Source organism: Theobroma cacao, chromosome 10, assembly GCF_000208745.1.
Source record: "Theobroma cacao cultivar B97-61/B2 chromosome 10, Criollo_cocoa_genome_V2, whole genome shotgun sequence".
Classification (NCBI taxonomy): domain Eukaryota; kingdom Viridiplantae; phylum Streptophyta; class Magnoliopsida; order Malvales; family Malvaceae; genus Theobroma; species Theobroma cacao.
The window spans coordinates 20,072,311-20,091,172 of NC_030859.1; the positions used below are offsets into that span (position 1 = coordinate 20,072,311).

The 18,862-nt window shown below is 33.0% G+C and overlaps 2 protein-coding genes across 3 annotated transcripts; one reads left to right on the top strand and one right to left on the bottom strand.

The window, feature by feature from the left end:
* Positions 8,523-12,186, top strand: LOC108663575 (DNA-damage-repair/toleration protein DRT100-like). 2 transcript variants are annotated; one of them, XM_018128732.1, is made up of 3 exons: positions 8,523-8,892; positions 11,242-11,599; positions 11,958-12,186. In XM_018128732.1, the coding sequence occupies exons 1-2, from the start codon at positions 8,550-8,552 to the stop codon at positions 11,574-11,576; spliced, it is 678 nt and encodes a 225-aa protein (XP_017984221.1). In that variant the 5' UTR covers positions 8,523-8,549; the 3' UTR covers positions 11,577-11,599; positions 11,958-12,186. The 2 variants fall into 2 exon arrangements, with proteins under 2 accessions (XP_017984221.1, XP_017984220.1); XM_018128731.1 differs by lacking the exon at positions 8,523-8,892 and having other exon boundaries at positions 10,578-11,599.
* Positions 13,016-17,548, bottom strand: LOC18587318 (putative E3 ubiquitin-protein ligase SINAT1). The gene is made up of 2 exons (XM_018128904.1): positions 17,333-17,548; positions 13,016-13,297 (listed from the first exon to the last, which is right to left on the bottom strand). The coding sequence occupies exons 1-2, from the start codon at positions 17,546-17,548 to the stop codon at positions 13,016-13,018; spliced, it is 498 nt and encodes a 165-aa protein (XP_017984393.1).

The window sequence follows — 18,862 nt, forward strand, 5'->3', positions numbered from 1 at the left end:
TGCTCAAATAAATTTTTTTGGGTTTTGTGTACTAAAACATTATCAGAGTCCATGAATTAATGCTTGAAGGGATGGGCTGGTTGCCATATAAATAATTAATATGGCATTAACTCTAAGGAAGTTTAACCATTTGAGGTTACTCATTCTTGCATCTCACTCCCTTTAGCTTTAGTCGTAAAACAATTGTTAAGGAGTCTAGTGGCCTAACATATATGGTACACAGATTGTTTTCTTTACAAGGTCACTTTACTGCTATTTGATAGTTAATTAAACATTGATTATTAGTTTTCCAGATTTCATTCCTTGGTCTCAATTGCTTATTCATAACTACAAAAAATATATAACAGAGATTCATTAATTATAAATAATGAATTGTTTTCTCAATTGCTTAAAATTTAAGACCTTCTTGTCTATGTGTGCTTATCTGCTTTCTGATGGAGGAATTATGCAAAGTTCTGTTTCATCCTTTTTTAAGTTTGATACAAAACTGGATATTAAGTTTATGCTTGTTGACCTCATTCTTTCATCTAACTACATGGAGCAATGCAAATTAGTAGCTACACCACTTGTTGTGAATGAAAAGCTATCAGGGGATGATTGTTAGGACAAAATAGATGCCTCTGTTTTCAGAAGCTAGATTGGTTGTCAGCTACCAGACCAAACATAATGTTTATCAGCTTTTACTGTCCCAAAGATCGAGGACTAGAATGGAACTGAAGTTCACAAATCGAAGAGAATAAGGTACCTGGGTCGAGAGCATAGGTAGGCAAATGCAACTCCTCAATATAAGGAAGCATATTAATAACTAGCAGCCAACTTGTTGATGCCAAACTAAGGTTCACATATCTTAAATTCAAGTACTTCAATGAAGAAAATCCAATTATCCAATTCAAATTAGAAATCCAAATGTTTTGAGAATCTTTTATTTCACTCAATGTAACTCTAATGTTCATTTATTTCACTCAATGTAACTCAAGAAAATATTCCTTTGACAAATTGATTTTACCGTGGAACAATGAAACCAATTCTTCGACCTGGGGTTATTTGCTTCTCTAATGGTAAAGAGAAAAATTAGAGCCTGTTGCAATGTTTGTTCACTAATTAATTTGCTTGACTCTTTTCACTCTTTATTCAACTTGAGACTTCATTCCTTTTTCATAGAAAGGAAAATCAGTAGTGGATTTAAGATTTCGTATTTGGAGGATGGCAAATAAAAGGTGAGACGGTCGTGGGGTCTTGAGGTAATGAAGCTTGAAGGAATAATTCTATTATAATAGGATTTACTTTAGTCTTTTAAATCTACCAAAATTAGTTTTTGATTAATTGTTGTGGGCATCTCACCAAACAAAAAAAATATTATAGGGGTAAAATTATAAAATTCTAAAAACATAAAAATATATTATAAAATTTTAAAACCTGTGAAGGGACGGAGATCCTACTAATCTTCATTTCCTTTGTCACTGGATAATTTTGGAGGGAATGAGATGCATGCTTGTTTCAATTAAGTTCATAGATTAATAGGAAACTACATTAGATATCAGCTATCTTCATACAGACTGGATGGATGACCTAAATATAAAGACAGACTGCTTTCCAAGAAAATAATTACCAAGAGGAAAAAAGCCTTAAGGAAGGTTCAAAGGATACTTCCTAGTAATTTCCAAAAGTAAAGACGAATAATGTTAAAAATACAAAAGTCCAAAAGAAATGTGAAAATAGTGAGTACATGCTATACTAAAATCCAAAACACAAAAAACTAGCAAGGAAAATTCAAAAGTTTCACATAAATATGGGTCCATAACACCATCTCTTCTAACTCGTAACGATATGACATATGTCTCACTTGGCTCGTTGTCTAATTAAAATTGGGACCCAAATTGAGAATACAGTAACTTTGTGGAAAAAACATGATGCTTGCCGCGTTGCTTTTCTTTGTAGACAGAGCATCTCCTTTAGAATCGAGTCAAAGTAAGCATGGATAAGTCTTGGAATATATGCCTTTCCTTTTCTTTGTACAATTTCTTGATTGAGAGTTCATATGTGAGTCACAAAGGAGATTGTCATGAAAAACGAGGAGATAATAGGGTCAATCTTAGAATGTCACAGGATCTTGATATACTAGGTTTTTCCATGCTATAAAATTATTGCCCTTATTAGTGGTCTAGGAAATGGAGGTTAGTAGCATTCCGTTTTTTCAAAGTTTTAAAATTTTATAATTCTGCTTTTATAAACATTAAACTTCAAATATGACTATTTTATAAATGTAAAATCCTAATTCCATCATGACATATGATTACCGTAGCAGACTTATTTTTCTTGTTGATGATGGGTAAAATGATGCTGCAAACAGACGTGTTTGACTCAAGCAAAGGAAGGAAGAAGAAGGCAACATCATATCAGTTCCCTAGTTTTGTTTTTTTCAATATGAGTTAATTTAATTTATTTTATAATCTAACTGTTTTTATTCTATCTCGTAGATACTTCTGCTGTTGTGCATTGGAATTACATGACTTACTCTTATTATTCAAATGTTTCCATTTATTTCCTCATGTAATTAGAATTCATGAATATTTTTGTAAATGATAGGTAAAAATAATGGATTGCACTTATAACATAAAACAAAATAAATACTATTTGAGCTCTATATAATGGAATGCACAAAGTAGACATATGTCAATTGTCATACATAGTCAAATTAAGACACTTGCTTAATGAACTTAATTTAATTGATTCCTATAGACATATAGTGAATTAATTAAGTTAGGTATTTGTACAAGCATCTCGATAGAAACTTGTCCATAGCTTTGGATTTTAGATTAGAAAAATCACTCAAAAAGATAAATAACAAGAAAAGCTAGTATCAAATGAAATGTTGAATGAACCCATAATCCTAGGTCTTTAATCTATTGCTTTTCTCAACATATTTTGTTTTTTGCTAGTTAATTTATTATTTATTTTTAAATTTTGTTTTTGATTAGCTTTTCAATTTTCAAATTGCTTAAATAAGATTAATTTGTTTTATAATTTTAGTACTTAGTGAAACTTTATAAACAAATCTCCATGAGAATAATACTCCACTTCATCATTATATTATTTATTCAATACGTATACTTTCATAGAGTACATTTCTATCCATAAAAACAATTGCATGTCTTCCTTTGAAAACAGTCATGATTTTATCATTTAATAATTATCATGAAAGTGTGAAGCTCAAATTCCATTGTTAGCACCACAAATGCACCAACCAAATTGCTAGAGAGAGAAGACCTTGACTTGCCAACAAGGAGGATTTGCATTGGGGGTAACTATTCCGCTAACTGAAATTCAAAAATTTAGTGGAAGAGAGATCTTAAAGAGAAAGATTTTAGAGTAAAATGTATCAATCATGCATGACATAAATTTTAATAATTTTAAAATTTAATTTTTGATTTATGACTTCTTAATATTTCAAATTTATTCATTCTATCAATTACATTTAAAAATTAATAAAATATACTATCTTCAAATCAAGTGGCATAAATCTCAATAAAAAAAATCAAATGACACCACAATTGCACCAACTAAATATGTTCCATGTAGCTTCCTGCGAAGCTCTTTGTAATGTTGTAGATGTAATATTGATGTCTTAAAAGCAATTGAGAGTAATATCTTAAATAATGTTGAATGATACACGTTATCTGTATATGACTCAATCATATGACAATATACTATAGGATCCATTTGACTTAATTAGCAAGTCTACCAATCAATAAGTGAACCCTTTTGAAATTAAATTTAAAATTATTATCATTAATTAAAGATTAATTAATTATCATTTGACGTGGTCCATGGAGCAAGACATACTTGGAAATGCTTGAAAGGCTGTCACATAAAGTCCTTGAAGAAACTTGATGGTGGTTGAGGAAACCAGCAATGTCCTCTCTTAGCCCCACAACTGCAACACGGTAAAGCAACATTCCGTACGTCCAATGCCCCTTCGAATGGATTATCATTTGAAACCAATTGGAAAGGCATTGCTTTCAGTGTTGAAGACGGTATCATTTACCAAGACTTAATGTGGAAAAAATGGCAACAAATTAATTTATTTATTCCAAGCCATTGATCATTTCCAAAGATGGTACCAATATTTTATAGGATCTATTCGACGTAATTTGCAAGCCTACCACTCAACAAGTTAACTTTTTTGAAATTAAATTCAAAATTATTACGTAATTATTATTATCATTAATTAAAAATAACAAAAATTTTTAAAAAAATCAAAATAACACATAACAGAGAGAAATCAAAACCATAATGAAGATGAAATGAAATTAATTTCCAAAAAACTTCTTAAAGTTTACCAAAAAAATTTATATTGTAGATATTATTGAATGTTTACAAGAGCTTACAGAATTGCTTTGCTCTGGAAGCATCATTACTGCATGTTTCTGGTTAAGCTCAATTTGCTAATTTTCCATATGATTATTCCCCCGAAAAAAGTTAAAATAAGTTATCCATTCTTTTGGTTTTTGGAACACAAATATCGTAAAGAGGACTTTGGCAATTGAAGGACGTTCTCCATGGAGCAAGACTGACTTGGAAATGCTTGAAAGGCTGTTACATAAAGTCCTTGAAGAAACTTGATTACTTGATATTGGTTTGCAGAATTGCTCTGTTCTCAAAACCATAGCTGGATGGATTTTTGGTTAAGCTCAATTTGGTAATTTTCTCCGACGATTATAAGCTTGAGAAGTGGTGATCAAGTCCTTGAATAAACTTCAATTCTTAGATCAGGAAATATGGCTTTCTCATTATCACAAGAAGAGATTATCTTGGTTGAAAACAGAGAGATCATCATAGTAAAATAGGCTGAAACAGAGAGATTATCTTGCTTTGATATTTCAAATAAATTTGGGTTAATGAATTTCCTCTTATTAAACTGTAAGTAGAACTTTTCAACTACCATATTTACCTTTTTTTTTTTTTTGGAGTGACTACCATATTTACTTTTAAGTAGTAAAGTTGCAAAAAACTCAATAATTAGATCTCACTTTAATGGATTGCACAAGGCAAATTTACCACTCGTATTGATTTGGTTCTTAAGGAGAGCAATAATCATTCTCACATCTTACAATTCCATAATATTAAATATGGTTATTATTAAGAAAACCCTGTATCTCTGATTATCATCATGGTCTAATCTGCCAGCTAACTTACAGCTTACGACATAAACTTTTCTACCAGGTACATACCAAAAGGAAAAATCTTTCCATGGGATTGCCTTCTTCCTGCAAGCTACGTTAAGTAGGATTGAAAAGTGGTTTTCCATTTTCTTTAGTGTGTGCCATTAGTCCATTCCTCAAAGTACAACCCAATCTTATTGTTAGCCCTTTCCCAGGGAGTTAGGATCCATCCGACTTAATTTGCACGCCTATCACTCAACAAGTCATCATTTTCAAAATTAAATTTAAAATTGTTATGCAATTATTATTATCATTAATTGAAAGTGACTCGTAACAAAGAGAAAGAGGAGTTAAATCGTAATAAAGTAAAATTAATTTCGAGAAAACTTCTTATATTTTACCAAAAAGAAAAAGTTATAATGTTGATACTATTGATTGTGTACAAGAACTTACAGAATTGCTTTGTTCTCGAAGCATGGTCACTGCATGTTTCTGGTTAAGCTCAATTTGGTAATTTTCCGTATGATTATCCCAAAAAAAAAAAAGGTTAACTAAGTTTTCCATTCTTTTTGTATTTTTAACACGAATTTCTTAAAGGAGGACTTTGGCAATCGTCCATGGAGGAAGACTGACTTGGAAATGCTTGGAAGGCTGTCACAATTCTTTAAATTAGCTGAAAGAATGTGTTCCTTTAAAACAGTAAGGGACATATTTTGGTCAACAATTATACTTCAAATCAGTAATTAGAAGGAATGCAATGAAGTTGGACTTTTGAACTACCTTATTAAATTTTAAGAAAGAAATGGTGAACATTTTACACTAAGATCGTGAATTAAAATCCCCTTGACTTGATGTCGACACTGAAAATGATAGATAAGACTAATATCTATCAGTTATTCAAAATATATAATATATTAATAAAATCTATTATGTCTATATATTATTTATATGCGTAAGTTTTTTAATTAATGGAAATAGATTGTTTTACTCATTATATTTTTAAATTATCATTGTAAATATTTTTAATAAAAATTAATAAAATTTATCTAATTTGTAAATAAGAATTTTAATTATATCAAATGGTTTTTATTATAAATATTAATAATAGGATTTATCCATTTTGAAATAAAAAATCTAATTTTTTTTAAATGACTTTCATTAAATTTTTTCTTAATTCGAAAAATATGGAATAATTAGTAAATTAATATTAAAAGTGAATTTATTTCACAAACTCTGAAACTCACCGGTAACTACACCACCGGAAAACTTCACCGTTGTGTAAGTATTTCGTACTCTTTTTAGTTTTTATTTCTTTGTTCTAACTATTAAACTCGTAGTTAGGGTTTTAGAGTTTTTTTTTTTAAATTAGAATTCTGAATTTGTTCGATTTATGTTTTAAGGATACCTGTACTATTGGAGATTAAGATAAATGATTGTAGAATATAGGGCAACAATATAATGTAAAGATCTTATCAATATAAAATAGTTACTAATTTCTAGTAGTATCTATCTTTTATATATAAAATGAATGATTAAAGGTTGTTAAATTTAGTTCATTTGTTTACTCAATAATGACTATGTGCTATATCTATTGAGAAATAAGTAGATCTTCTTTACTCTTTTATTTTGTTCAATAAATTGGATGGATATTTATTGGAATTTAAACATTTGTGTATAAGACAGATGTCTAAATATATTGATTCAGGTTCATGTAGAATAAGAGGATATAGATAAAAAATAATATTTAATTACAATTGATAAATAATAAATAAATCTATCTTCTAAATATTAAAAGTTAGAAATTATTGTTTTCAAGTATTTTTTATTGAAATAAATAAAAGTTAAAAAAACCCTTCAAATTTCAAAAACAACATAATTTTGATATAAGGTGTACGAAAAAAAAATTCAATTAAGAATGACAGATGTTAACTAATTAATCCAATCAATTATCTTACTTTTATATATATTATAGATATTTATATAATACATATATATATATATATATATATATGTATTTGTTATTGAGTTACTAGTGAGTGGTGTACAATCACTGTTGAAAATTCAATTAGCCATAACCTTGTCTCAAGTTCGCTGTTAAATGCATTGGCAAAGCTTCAGTTAAAGAAGTACATATGATTTTATCTAATTATTTCATGCTTTGTAGAAGTTAATATCGCATAAGTGGACACCAACGGAGTCAAGAGATTATAGGTGGTGGTGATTCGTTAGTCCTCAATTTTTTAATTTTTTTATTATATATATAGTATGATTATTTTTATAATTACTCTTTATCCACCTCTCATGTAAAATTTTACATTTGTCATTGTAAGTGGATATGAAATTTCTTTAGAATCAAAATAACTCTAATGTACATTTATTTCACTCAATGTAACTCAAGAAAATATTCTTTGGACAAATTGATTTCACTGCGAAACAAACAGACCAATTTTTCCATTTGAAGTTGTTTGCTTCTCTAATGGTAAAGAAAAAAATTAGAGCCTATCACGACCTCTGTTCACTAATTAATTTGCTTGACTCTTTTCACTCTTTATTCGACTTGAGACTTCATTCCTTTTCCATAGAAGGGATAATTAATGGTGAAGTCAAGATTTTCGGTTTGGAGAGGGTCAGTAAAAGGTGGATTAGTCATGGAGTCCTCAAGTAGTGGAGTTTGCGAAATAATTCTATTACAATAGGATTTACTTTAATTCCTAAGACTATTAAAATTAGTTGTTGGCTAATTGCTGTGAAGCATCTCACCAAATAAAAAAATTATTATAGGAGTAAAACTATAAAATTCTAAAAAAAATATATATTATAAATTTTAAAATTTTTAAAAAGACGGAAACTCTACTAACCCTCATTCCCTCCGCCACTAAATAACTTTAGATGGAACGAGATGCATGCTTGTTTCAATCAAGTTCGTAGTTTAGTAGGAACTACATTGGAGAACTATCTTTAGAGAGACCGGATGGATGACCTAAATCCAAAGACAAACTACTTTCCAAGACAATTATAATTACCAAGAGGAAAAAAGATTAAGGAAGGTCCAATGAATACTTCCTAGTTAATTTTTATATGTAAAGAAGAATGAGGTTATAAAGACAAAAGTAAAAAAGAAATGTGAAAAGAGTGGGTATATGGCCGAAATTGAGATTACAGTAACTTTGTAGACAAAACATGATGCATGCCGCGTTGCTTTTCTACTTTGCAGAAAAAGTAGCAAGGAATATTTTTGTAAATGATAGGTAAAAATAATGGATTGCACTTAAAAAATAAAACAAAATAAATACTACTTGAGCTCTATATAATGAAATGCACAAAGCAAATTTACTACTCATTGCAATTAAAACCAACAAATCATCCTTTTTTAAATCTTATAGTTTCATGACCAGCACAAGTATGTTTTTAATGCTGAGGTCCTTTCTATTTCTACTTATTTTTTTTGGGCTTTGCCAATGCATGAGAATTGCAAATGGCTTCAACCCAAGTGCCAGAGAAGCGAAGATCCAATGCATAGAGAAGGAGAGACATGCTCTGCTTATGGTCAAGCAAAGTCTCATCGATGATTATGGTCATCTCTCCTCTTGGGGAAATGAAGATGGAAATAAAGATTGTTGTCTATGGAGAGGTGTCCGATGTAGCAGTAGAACACGCCATGTAATCAAGCTTGATCTTAGTAGCCCTGGGACTTGGGATCATGACTCGTTCCAGCATAATTCTCTAAGAGGTAAGATCAATCCTTCCTTGCTTGATCTGCAGCATTTAAGATATTTAGACCTCAGTGACAATCAATTTGAAGGAAGTATGTTCCCGAATTTAAATGGCTCACTGAGTAAGTTAAGATACTTAAATCTCAATCGAGCTGGATTAAGTTCAACAATACTCAATCAGCTTGGGAATTTGTCAGAATTGCAGTTCCTTGATCTTAGCTACAATGATTACAATATTTCCAACCTTGATTGGCTTCATGGTCTTTCTTCTTTAAGACATCTTAACCTTAGTGGGAACAACCTTACTGATGATAATGATTGGCCGCAACTACTCAACATGCTTCCTTACCTGGAAGACTTAAAGTTGAGATGGTGTATGCTGCCGAGAATCCTTTCTCCACCTTCCCTCACTAATTCTACATCATCGTCACTTTCCATTGATCTCTCTGAAAACAATCTTACTTCTTCCATGTACCCATTGTTGTTCAATATTACAAGCAATATTGTTTATCTTGAACTTTCATATAACCTGTTAGGTGGCTCAATTCCAGAGTTTTTCGAGAATATGATCTCTCTTAAATATCTTTATTTAGGGGGAAATAACCTTGAAGGTGATATTCCGAAATTCCTTGGCAACATCTGTACTATTGAAACATTAGACCTTTCGAACAACAACTTCAGTGGATCAATCGTCGCTGGGTTTTTTGGGTGCTTAAAAAATTCATTGCAGATTTTGGACCTATTTGGAAACAGCTTTCAAGGTCCATCAATGTTACCTTATATCGTAAGATTTTCTTCGTTAAGAGAGCTTGATCTCTCATCTAATAGATTAAATGGCTCCTTCTCAGAGAGCTTTAATTTTAAAGAACCTTCCAAGCTTGCTGTCTTGTGGTTGTGGGGAAACCAACTTACAGGAACGTTACCTGATTTCACAACACTTTCTTCCTTGAAAGATTTAAGTATTGGTGGTAACCAATTAAACGGGACTATTCCTGAAAGTTTGGGATGCTTATCCGAGCTTGAAAATTTGGATGTTTTTCGGAATTCTTTTGAAGGTGTGATATCTGAAACACTTTTCAAAAATCTCTCCAAATTAAAGTTTCTTGACTTATCGGATAACCATTTGGTTGTGAATTTCAGCTCCGTTTGGGTTCCCCCTTTTCAGTTACAACAAATTTTTCTATCCTCTTGCACATTGGGGCCTCACTTCCCAAAATGGCTTCAAACTCAAAAAGAATTTCAACATCTTGATATCTCTGGGGCTGGAATTTCGGGTACTATACCTGATTGGTTTTGGGACTTACCTCCATACTTATTATCTTTAAATCTCTCTCATAACCAAATGACTGGCATGCTACCAGACTTATCATCACTCAAGTTTAAGGAATTTCCTGGAATGGATTTAAGTTTTAACATGTTTGAGGGTCCGTTGCCAGTGCTTCCTTATAACATGACATCAATAATTCTTGTGAAAAATAGGTTTTCAGGATCAGTTTCTTCATTATGTAAGATTGCAGCTGGGACTTTGAGCATTCTTGATCTTTCTGATAACCTATTGTGTGGAGTGCTTCCTGATTGCTTTTTTCACTAGCAAAACCTTATTGTTTTGAATTTAGCAAATAACAACTTCTCAGGGGTTATTCCAACAACTGTGGGATCGTTGTTGTCAATTCATACAATTAGTTTGCGCAATAATAGCTTCTCTGGAGACTTACCTTCTTCTTTGAAAAATTGCAATCGGCTGTCATTTTTGGATTTAAGCGAGAATATGTTTTCTGGAAGTATACCGGCCTGGATAGGAGAAAACTTGTTATCTTTGATTTTTTTGAGTCTACAAGCTAATGAGTTTTATGGGAGGATACCTTCCAATTTATGCCAATTAGCAAAGATACGGATTCTGGACCTCTCCCAAAACACTCTCTCTGGAGCAATACCATTGTGCCTTAATAATCTGACTGCCATGGTTCAAAAAGGAGATCCAGATGGTATTATCGAGCATAATTATTGGTATTCAGTGGAAGGAAATAAATCTTTCTGGGGAGACTCCTACGTTGAAAAGGCATGGGTTGGATGGAAAGGAATGAAGTACGAGTATGAAAGAAGTCTTTTACTGTTTAGAATCATTGATTTCGCATGCAACAAATTAAATGGAGAAATTCCAGATGAGATAACAAGACTTTCTGAATTGGTTGTATTGAACTTATCAAGGAACAATTTGATAGGACTTATCCCTAAAAACATTGGTCAATTGAAACAATTACAATCTGTTGATTTGTCATACAATCATTTGTCGGGGCCAATCCCTGACAGCATGGCTGATCTAAATTTTTTGAGTTACTTGAACCTGTCATATAATAACTTATCAGGAAAAGTTCCAACGGGTACTCAACTCCAATCCCTTGAGGCTTCAGCCTTTATGGGAAATCAAGCACTGTACGGGCCTCCAATTACACAACAGTGCCCCAAAAATGACACGTTTCAACCTCAACCACCTGAAGAAGAGAGGGATGAATTCAATAGATGGTTTTATGTTGGAATGGGAATCGGATTCTTCATGGCGTTTTGGGGAGTTTTTGGCACTCTACTGTTGAAGCGTTCTTGGAGGCATGCATATTTTCGACTCTTGGATAACTGGACGGACTCACTGTACGTGACATCCATGCTGTCGAGTGCAAGATTGGTAAGGAAGTTCAAAAGTTAGAGACTACTAAGTTTCTACTAAAGGTCAGCAAACTTAACGTTTTCATTGAAATAAATATATTTATACATGTTTTATTGTCTTCTATTAAAGCACTCAACCAAGCTCATCATGGTGGATAATGTTTAATAAATGGTTTCAATTTCGAACATGTTCAGGCAAAATTCTACTTCATGAATCTGTAGACTAGGTATATACATTGAAGTTAAATTTTTAATTAAAACCATTCTATTTATAAGTTTAATCTGATAGCAAGAATAAATGAGAACTATCTTGGAATTCATACTCTCTGATGTGAATTCTGTCTTTCTTCTAACTGTTGATTTCACTATTTTTTGAGAAATTGTTGCAGCATTAATGACTTAAAAACAATTGATTTGTCAGGTTAACTATCATAGTTGTAGCAGTATCAGAGTTGTGAACTATGGATTCAAAAAGATAAAGAACGTGGCATGCAGACATAGCTCCAGATTGGGACAAAATGCGTTGTCTCTTGATGAATAGTCTGCTTTTTTTTCTGTTTTGAGAAGGATGAATAAATATGCTTTGAAATTATCTTCTTGTCTATGCATGCTTATCTACTTGTTGATGCACGAATTCTGAAGAAAACTTTGTGCAAAGTTTTCAGTTTGTTTGAAGACATTACATGTTCTTCTCTTATTACCTTTATATATTGATGTATTTTCAATCCTTTTGAGAGAAATATATAATCTTTCTTTACAAAATCACTTTATAATTGGATGTTGATTATTACCATTTGAGATATCATCAACCTTAAATTTTTTTTAATACATAAAAAAAAGTTCAAGGAGAGAGTGAATTCGGATAGTGGACCTTATCCCTCTTAAGGAAGGATAATAAGTAATAACTAGCGGATAATCAGGATATTTTCGTGACTCAATTAATCCCATCTTGCTATAATACAATTATTCTTCTTAATATCATAAGTTATATAATTTGTTTATGCTACAGAAACATAAATTAGGACTATGGCAAAATGAATGTCTTTGTATGCTTATAATCTTGCTAATCTATAGATTGTGCAAACTTTGTTTAATACTAATGACATTGCCTGTTTATATGATGGTGGTAGAATTTGATCCAGAGATTGACATTCCCTGTTCTCCAGCAACTAAAAGAAATAAAAAAAGGCACTTTGTAAGATACAAATGTGCATATATGACATCTAAAGTCAGTATAGATAGATACTACGTATGTAGGCATGAAAGCTACATCTTCCCATTCATGTATTTGATGCATGGATAAGCAAAGAGAGTTTGCCTCATACAAACCAAAAAAAAAAAATACATGAGCAGAAGACCCATAAAACTACCAAAAGAAACCAACCTACTTGCTATAACAACAAAATAGATTCAGGGAGAACATTACAAAGACAAAATCCCATCACTGTTCTTTCCAAATCCTTCCTGCCACTCTAGGCTTCAATTCTTTCCGGTCTCCCCCTGAGAAGAACAAAGCCATGTTACGTTGGATGATGAGACCATCAAACTGTCACGAACCTTCCTGTGATTGTCCCTTATGCTCCTGGGCACCCCTTGCCAAGTCATCTTCCTCCCATTCCCACCTACCTCGAGACTGTAGCTATAGTTCTTTGCCTCATCATCGTCACCCCTAAACCGCAAGAATGCTATATAAACAGAAGCCATCCCAAGCTGGAATGCTTCGAAGTGCAGGCAAAAGTGTTGACCAAAGCAACTGAAAACCTAAAAATTGAGAACAGAAATCCAACTATCGGTGAGATACACCTCACAAAATCTTTAAATAAAATCTAAAATAACAAGGTTAAGTCTATGAATATCATTGTGCCACATCAAATAACAAAAAGAAGCATAATCTCTTATCCAAAAATAAAAAAAACAACTTAGTAACAGTCTTCAATTCTGTGTGGCAAAGCCACTTTATTACTTTTACTCTTTTAGATTTAAGGATTTTTGAGAATGAAGTTCTGGAAAATCAGAGAAGAACTCAAAGAACAGAGGAGTAAAAAATGAAGAAAGGGAAAATTTCTGAACGTGGATAATATACACGCTTCATCTTGAGCGGGAGTGTTGAGCATTGAAGATGATATTTAAGGAAGAGTCAAGCCCCTGCGTACCTGTACATTGAAGAAGGATCGGGCATGAACAGAGCATTAGGACTCCTTGTGACTAAGAGAAAAGGGGGGTTAATAGGACACGTGTAATATTTATATAGGATGAGTAAATATAGAATTTACAGTTTACTAGTTCCTTTTACTGTATAGTAAAAAAATTAGTTGTTAGTTTCATTTGTTAATTGTAGCTTATTCCTATTGCCTATTGTCTGTACATAAATACACTTGTACTAACTGTTTCAATACAAGAAAATTCATTTCATTCTTCACTGATTCATTTCACGATCCTGATTTTATCAATCATGTTGAAGTCCTCTTTTCCACAGTCGCTCCCATGGGCAGCCGCACCAATCAACTCAGAAGCTGTACTCAAAAGTAGCTCATAAATATCCTAACCTTATTCCAAACCTCATATAAAAAAATTACTACCACCTTGACCTTGTCCTATGAATTGTTAGAGTTTGATATCAACTATTTACAATTTTTTCTATTTTATTCAAATTATTAGTGATTAAAATTAAAAACAAAGTATTCCTTAAAAATTTCCAAATGAAATTATTACTCCTTCATATTAAATATTTGATTATGTTATAATTATGAGCTTATTGTAAAAGTTATAGGAATAAGAGGCAGAAAAGAAGTAATTAAGAAATGGTATTAGAAAAATAAATGGAGTGAAACCGGTAGGAATTTGTTGCAAAGAAGATTCTCGAGAGTCATGAAGATGTCTCGTTTTGATTGTTGGACTAACAAAATGGTGGTGTGTATGTAAATAGTTATACTCTGTTTAGTATTTCTATTCTTGTAATTTTGTCAGATAGTGCTGTTCATTGTGGTGTTAATATTCATTTGTTCTTGCACATATATTGCTGAAACTGTACAGCATGAGATGATGAAAAACATACAGAGGAAATCTTCTTCCCAAATGGCCTTTTCTCTCGATTTTTCATATGGTATCAAAGCCCTTGGGATTTTTCATTGAATTTTTTGCTCAGATCCATTTGATTGTCTGATTCTCTTCTTTCCCATTTCTTAGTATTTAATTTGTTTTTTTTATTTCCCCTAAACACTTCATCCCTCAAATCTTTCAATTGATTCATCCCTCAAATACATTCAATACACACTTGAATCCTACTTTTGATCACTGATTCAAGAAAATGGTAGATTCAAGCAGTGATACAGCCAAGACCTTAGCTACCTCAAAATCATTGGTGTCCCCAACATAAGTCCCAAGGCCACCCTATTTTCTACACCATTCAGACCACCTTGGGTCAGTGGTGATAAACCCCAAGTTGAGCTCCAACAACTATGTCTCTGGGAACCGATCCTTCACTCTAGCTCTCTCGATCCGAAATAAAAATGGTTTCATTGATGGAACTTTGCCAGAACCAGATTCATCTGATGAGATTCACACTGCTTGGTCTCGCTGCAATGACCTTATTGTAGCATGGCTTTTGGAATTAATTACACAACCCATAGCCTCAACCGTGTTTTACATGAGCTCTGCTTACTAGATCTAGGAAACATTGAAGGAGAGGTTAAGCCAACCTGATGATGATCATATATGCAACCTTCAGTACTGCCTCGACGATGTCACTCAAGGTACAAGGTCTGTAGATGTTTATTTTACAGAGCTCAACAGTTTTTGGGAGGAGTTATGCAATTATAGGCCATTACTTCACTGACTTTGTGGTACTTGTAACCCAAAATGTTTTCAATCCTATAAGGACCAGATTGAAAAAAAAAAGAAAATACTATATTCAGGTTTTTAAATGGGTTAAATGAAACCTACTCTACCTTAAGGTCCCAGATAGTAATGTTGAAACCATTTTCAAACTAGAATGAGGCTTACAATCTCATAATAAGGGAGGAATTCAATCATTGCCCAATCTTGAATCTTTTGCCATGGTTGTTGCACAAGATACAAAGAAGAAGCAAAGACTTGATGTTGTATGTGCACACTGTGGTAAGAAGGGCCACACAAAGGAGAAGTGTTATAGACTGATTGGATTCCCAAATGATTTCAAATTCACTAAAAGTAAACCTGGTCCAAAGAGAGGAAAGGCACTAGTTAATAATGCGATGTATACTCCTTAAGATGATGAATCAGAAGAAATGCCAATCAATTCCACGCTGCCTATGTCTTTCACTAGGAATCAGTTCAACAACATTCTGGCACTAATCAATAAACTTGCTGCAAACTTTGATGATGGTGGACAGGCCTCAACAAATCAACAAAACAGACCCATTTTTTGTCAATTCAGTGTTGGCTAGTATACTTTCTCATCCATCTTATTCATTTAAATTTCATAATGATCTCAATTTTCATGATAAAAATGATACTTGGATTATTAACACGAGTGCAAGTGATCATGTAACTTGTTCCACTAAGATTTTTATTTCCTCTAAGCCTGTTTATCAAAAGTATGGTCATCTACCAAACAAAGTCAAGGTGCTTGTATCACATATAGGGTCAGTTAAAATAAACTCAAGGTTTTGTCTTACACGATGTTTTGTGTGTACCCTCATTCAGCGTCAATCTTATCTTTGTTAGTAAGCTAACAAATACAAAGAATTTTTATCTCTTGCTTACTGATGCACACTGTGTAATTCAAGATATCAAGTCATGGATAGTGATTGGGCTTGCTAAAGTGACAACAGGTCTATACCTCTCACAAGATAGCTATAAGGCACAATATTTAGATAAATTCAATATTGAGAAGGTTGTTAATTCTGTTTCTACTAGTTTTCTTAGTTTTGTGAACAATTGTGAATCAACATTAGTTTGTTCTGTTTCTAAGGATTTTTATAAAATAGTTTTTACTTGTACAAGAGCTCCTAGCTATTTTGACCTTTGGCATTATAGATTAGGGCATGTCTCTTTAAATAGGATAAATCTAATAGGAAAAATTGTTCTGAAGTTCTGTTGTGAAAATTGCCCAAGAATCAACAAAGATAAAATCCAGAGAAAATAAGCAAACAGAAAAACACAAGAATTTACGTGGTTCGGCCTCTTGCCTACGTCCACGGAGTGAAACTGTTCTTCTATTATTGAGAATTTAAAGTACAATAAATTGACCTTTATGGTTCCCCAAAACAACCCAATATCCCTTGCACACTCTTCCTCAATAACCTCTCAAGAACATTCACTCAAACCACTCTAGCTCCACCTAGAGCAAAAGATAGAGTTACAAGATGTTCCCTCTCTAGAGCTCTCAAAGCATTACTTACAATTCTAAAGTCTAGAAATCCACTTTTATAGTATAAAAGTCTAAAGTAGAATGTGATTAGGATTCAATGTGGAATAAGAAGTTTAAAAACCATACAACTACTTAATATTGTATACAAACAAAAATCCTAATCAAATAAGATCTAGAATTCTAGTCAACCCAAAACTCAACAAATCTCTACCTTTGACTTGAATTCAAACTCTTTAAACCTCTTCCACTAGTCGCACCTAATTGCAACTTCCTAACTCCACCTACTTTTCAACACCTTGAACAACTCTCCAAGCATAAGATTTTCTAAATCATTGACCTTTATAATTGCCACGACTACACATACCGAATCAAGCATGGTCCAACACTTGATTCCACAAAACGGCCAATGCACCTGTGTAGCCGTCAAGTCAATGGCACTAATTGACTTCGGAAAGGGACCTCGACAACCCTTCCAATTCACTACTGGCAAGATTTTTCATCCTTTCACCATCGTCTACACCATGGGAAACTTTCATCACCTCCTCAGCAAATGAAATCTCACTTTGGTAGCTACCATCCCCTGTGCACTGTTCCCATCCTTTCAAGGCCTCACATTCTAGACGATACAAGCCATTATGCAAATTTCCCCTCATCAGGACCATGTCGCCTTATGTGACTTTTACTACTCCATCACAATCAGAATATTCATACCCTTTGGAGTCTAACGGGCTCAATGATATTAGATTCTTACACATCCTTGAAACATAAGTCACACCACCCAAAGAGTGCACAACCCCATCAAACATTTTGATTTTCACCACTCCAATACCCATGACCTTCACTATTGACTTATCACCCAAAGTCAAATTCCCAGCCACCCCTTCTTGTAGTAAATCAAAACAATCCTTTTGATAACATATGTGAGTAGCAGAAGCAGAATCTAAATACTAATAAGAATTTGCATCCATATTTCTGAAATTGTAAGGACATTACAATCATCACCTTCAGCAACGAAAGCACACTCACCTTTGTTCTCGTTACTTTCATCCCCTTTTGTAGGACAATCCCTTTTAATATGCCCATACCCTTTGCATTTAAAGCATTGAACATTGTTGGATCTAGACTTGCCACCCTTAGATCCCTTACTAGTTGACTTTCTCCTATTAGCCTTAATTACTAATGCCAAGCCATTTGGATCTCTATCCCCTTTTTTACTTTTTTTTGGGCTTCACGAGACATTACGTTGCTTGTGCTTGTTCTAACGTTATTGTATCCATTCCACATATAAGAGATTCCACAAATACCTCATAGGAGTTTGGAAGCGAAGCTAGGAACAATAGTGCCTTTTCCTCTTCCTCCACCTTGACATCAACCTTCTTCAACTGATCAATGATCCCATCAAATTCATTCATATGCTTCATGAGGTCTCCATTCTTCTCCATCTTTAAGCAATACAACTTTCGCCTAAGCTGCAACTTGTTAGAAAGACTTTTCGTCAAGTAAATTTTCTCTAACTTTGCCCATAATCTTAGAGCAGAATCCTCATCAATAACATGATTAAACACATTATCTCCAATGCAAAGCCGAATAGTGCTCACACACCTTTGCTTCAACTATGCCCATTCAACATCCTTCATGTCATCTGGTTGCCCTTCCTCATTTCCTAGCAAGGGGCGCATTAAACCTTGCTGTACAAGGAGATCTTTCATCATTCTTTACCACTGCGTGAAACTAGTCTTACCATCAAACTTCTCAATTGAAAAATTCGTAGNACATCACCCTTCTTCAACTGATCAATGATTCCATCGAATTCATTCATATGCTTCACGAGGTCTCCATTCTCCTTTATCTTTAAGCGATACAACTTTCACCTAAGCTGCAACTTGTTAGAAAGACTTTTCGTCAAGTAAATTTTCTCTAACTTTGCCCATAATCTTAGAGCAGAATCCTCATCAATAACATGGTTAAACACATTA

What these genes read in the sequence shown, in the direction of transcription:
- LOC108663575 (XM_018128731.1), top strand. Translation starts at nt 10,644, where the DNA reads ATGTTTTCTGGAAGTATACCGGCCTGGATAGGAGAAAACTTGTTATCT.
- LOC18587318 (XM_018128904.1), bottom strand. Translation starts at nt 17,548, where the DNA reads ATGGTCCTGATGAGGGGAAATTTGCATAATGGCTTGTATCGTCTAGAA. An exon ending in TGTCGAGGTCCCTTTCCGAA is followed by an intron (nt 13,298 to 17,332) that starts GTCAATTAGTGC and finishes CTCAATTTTTAG; the next exon opens with GTTTTCAGTTGCTTTGGTCA.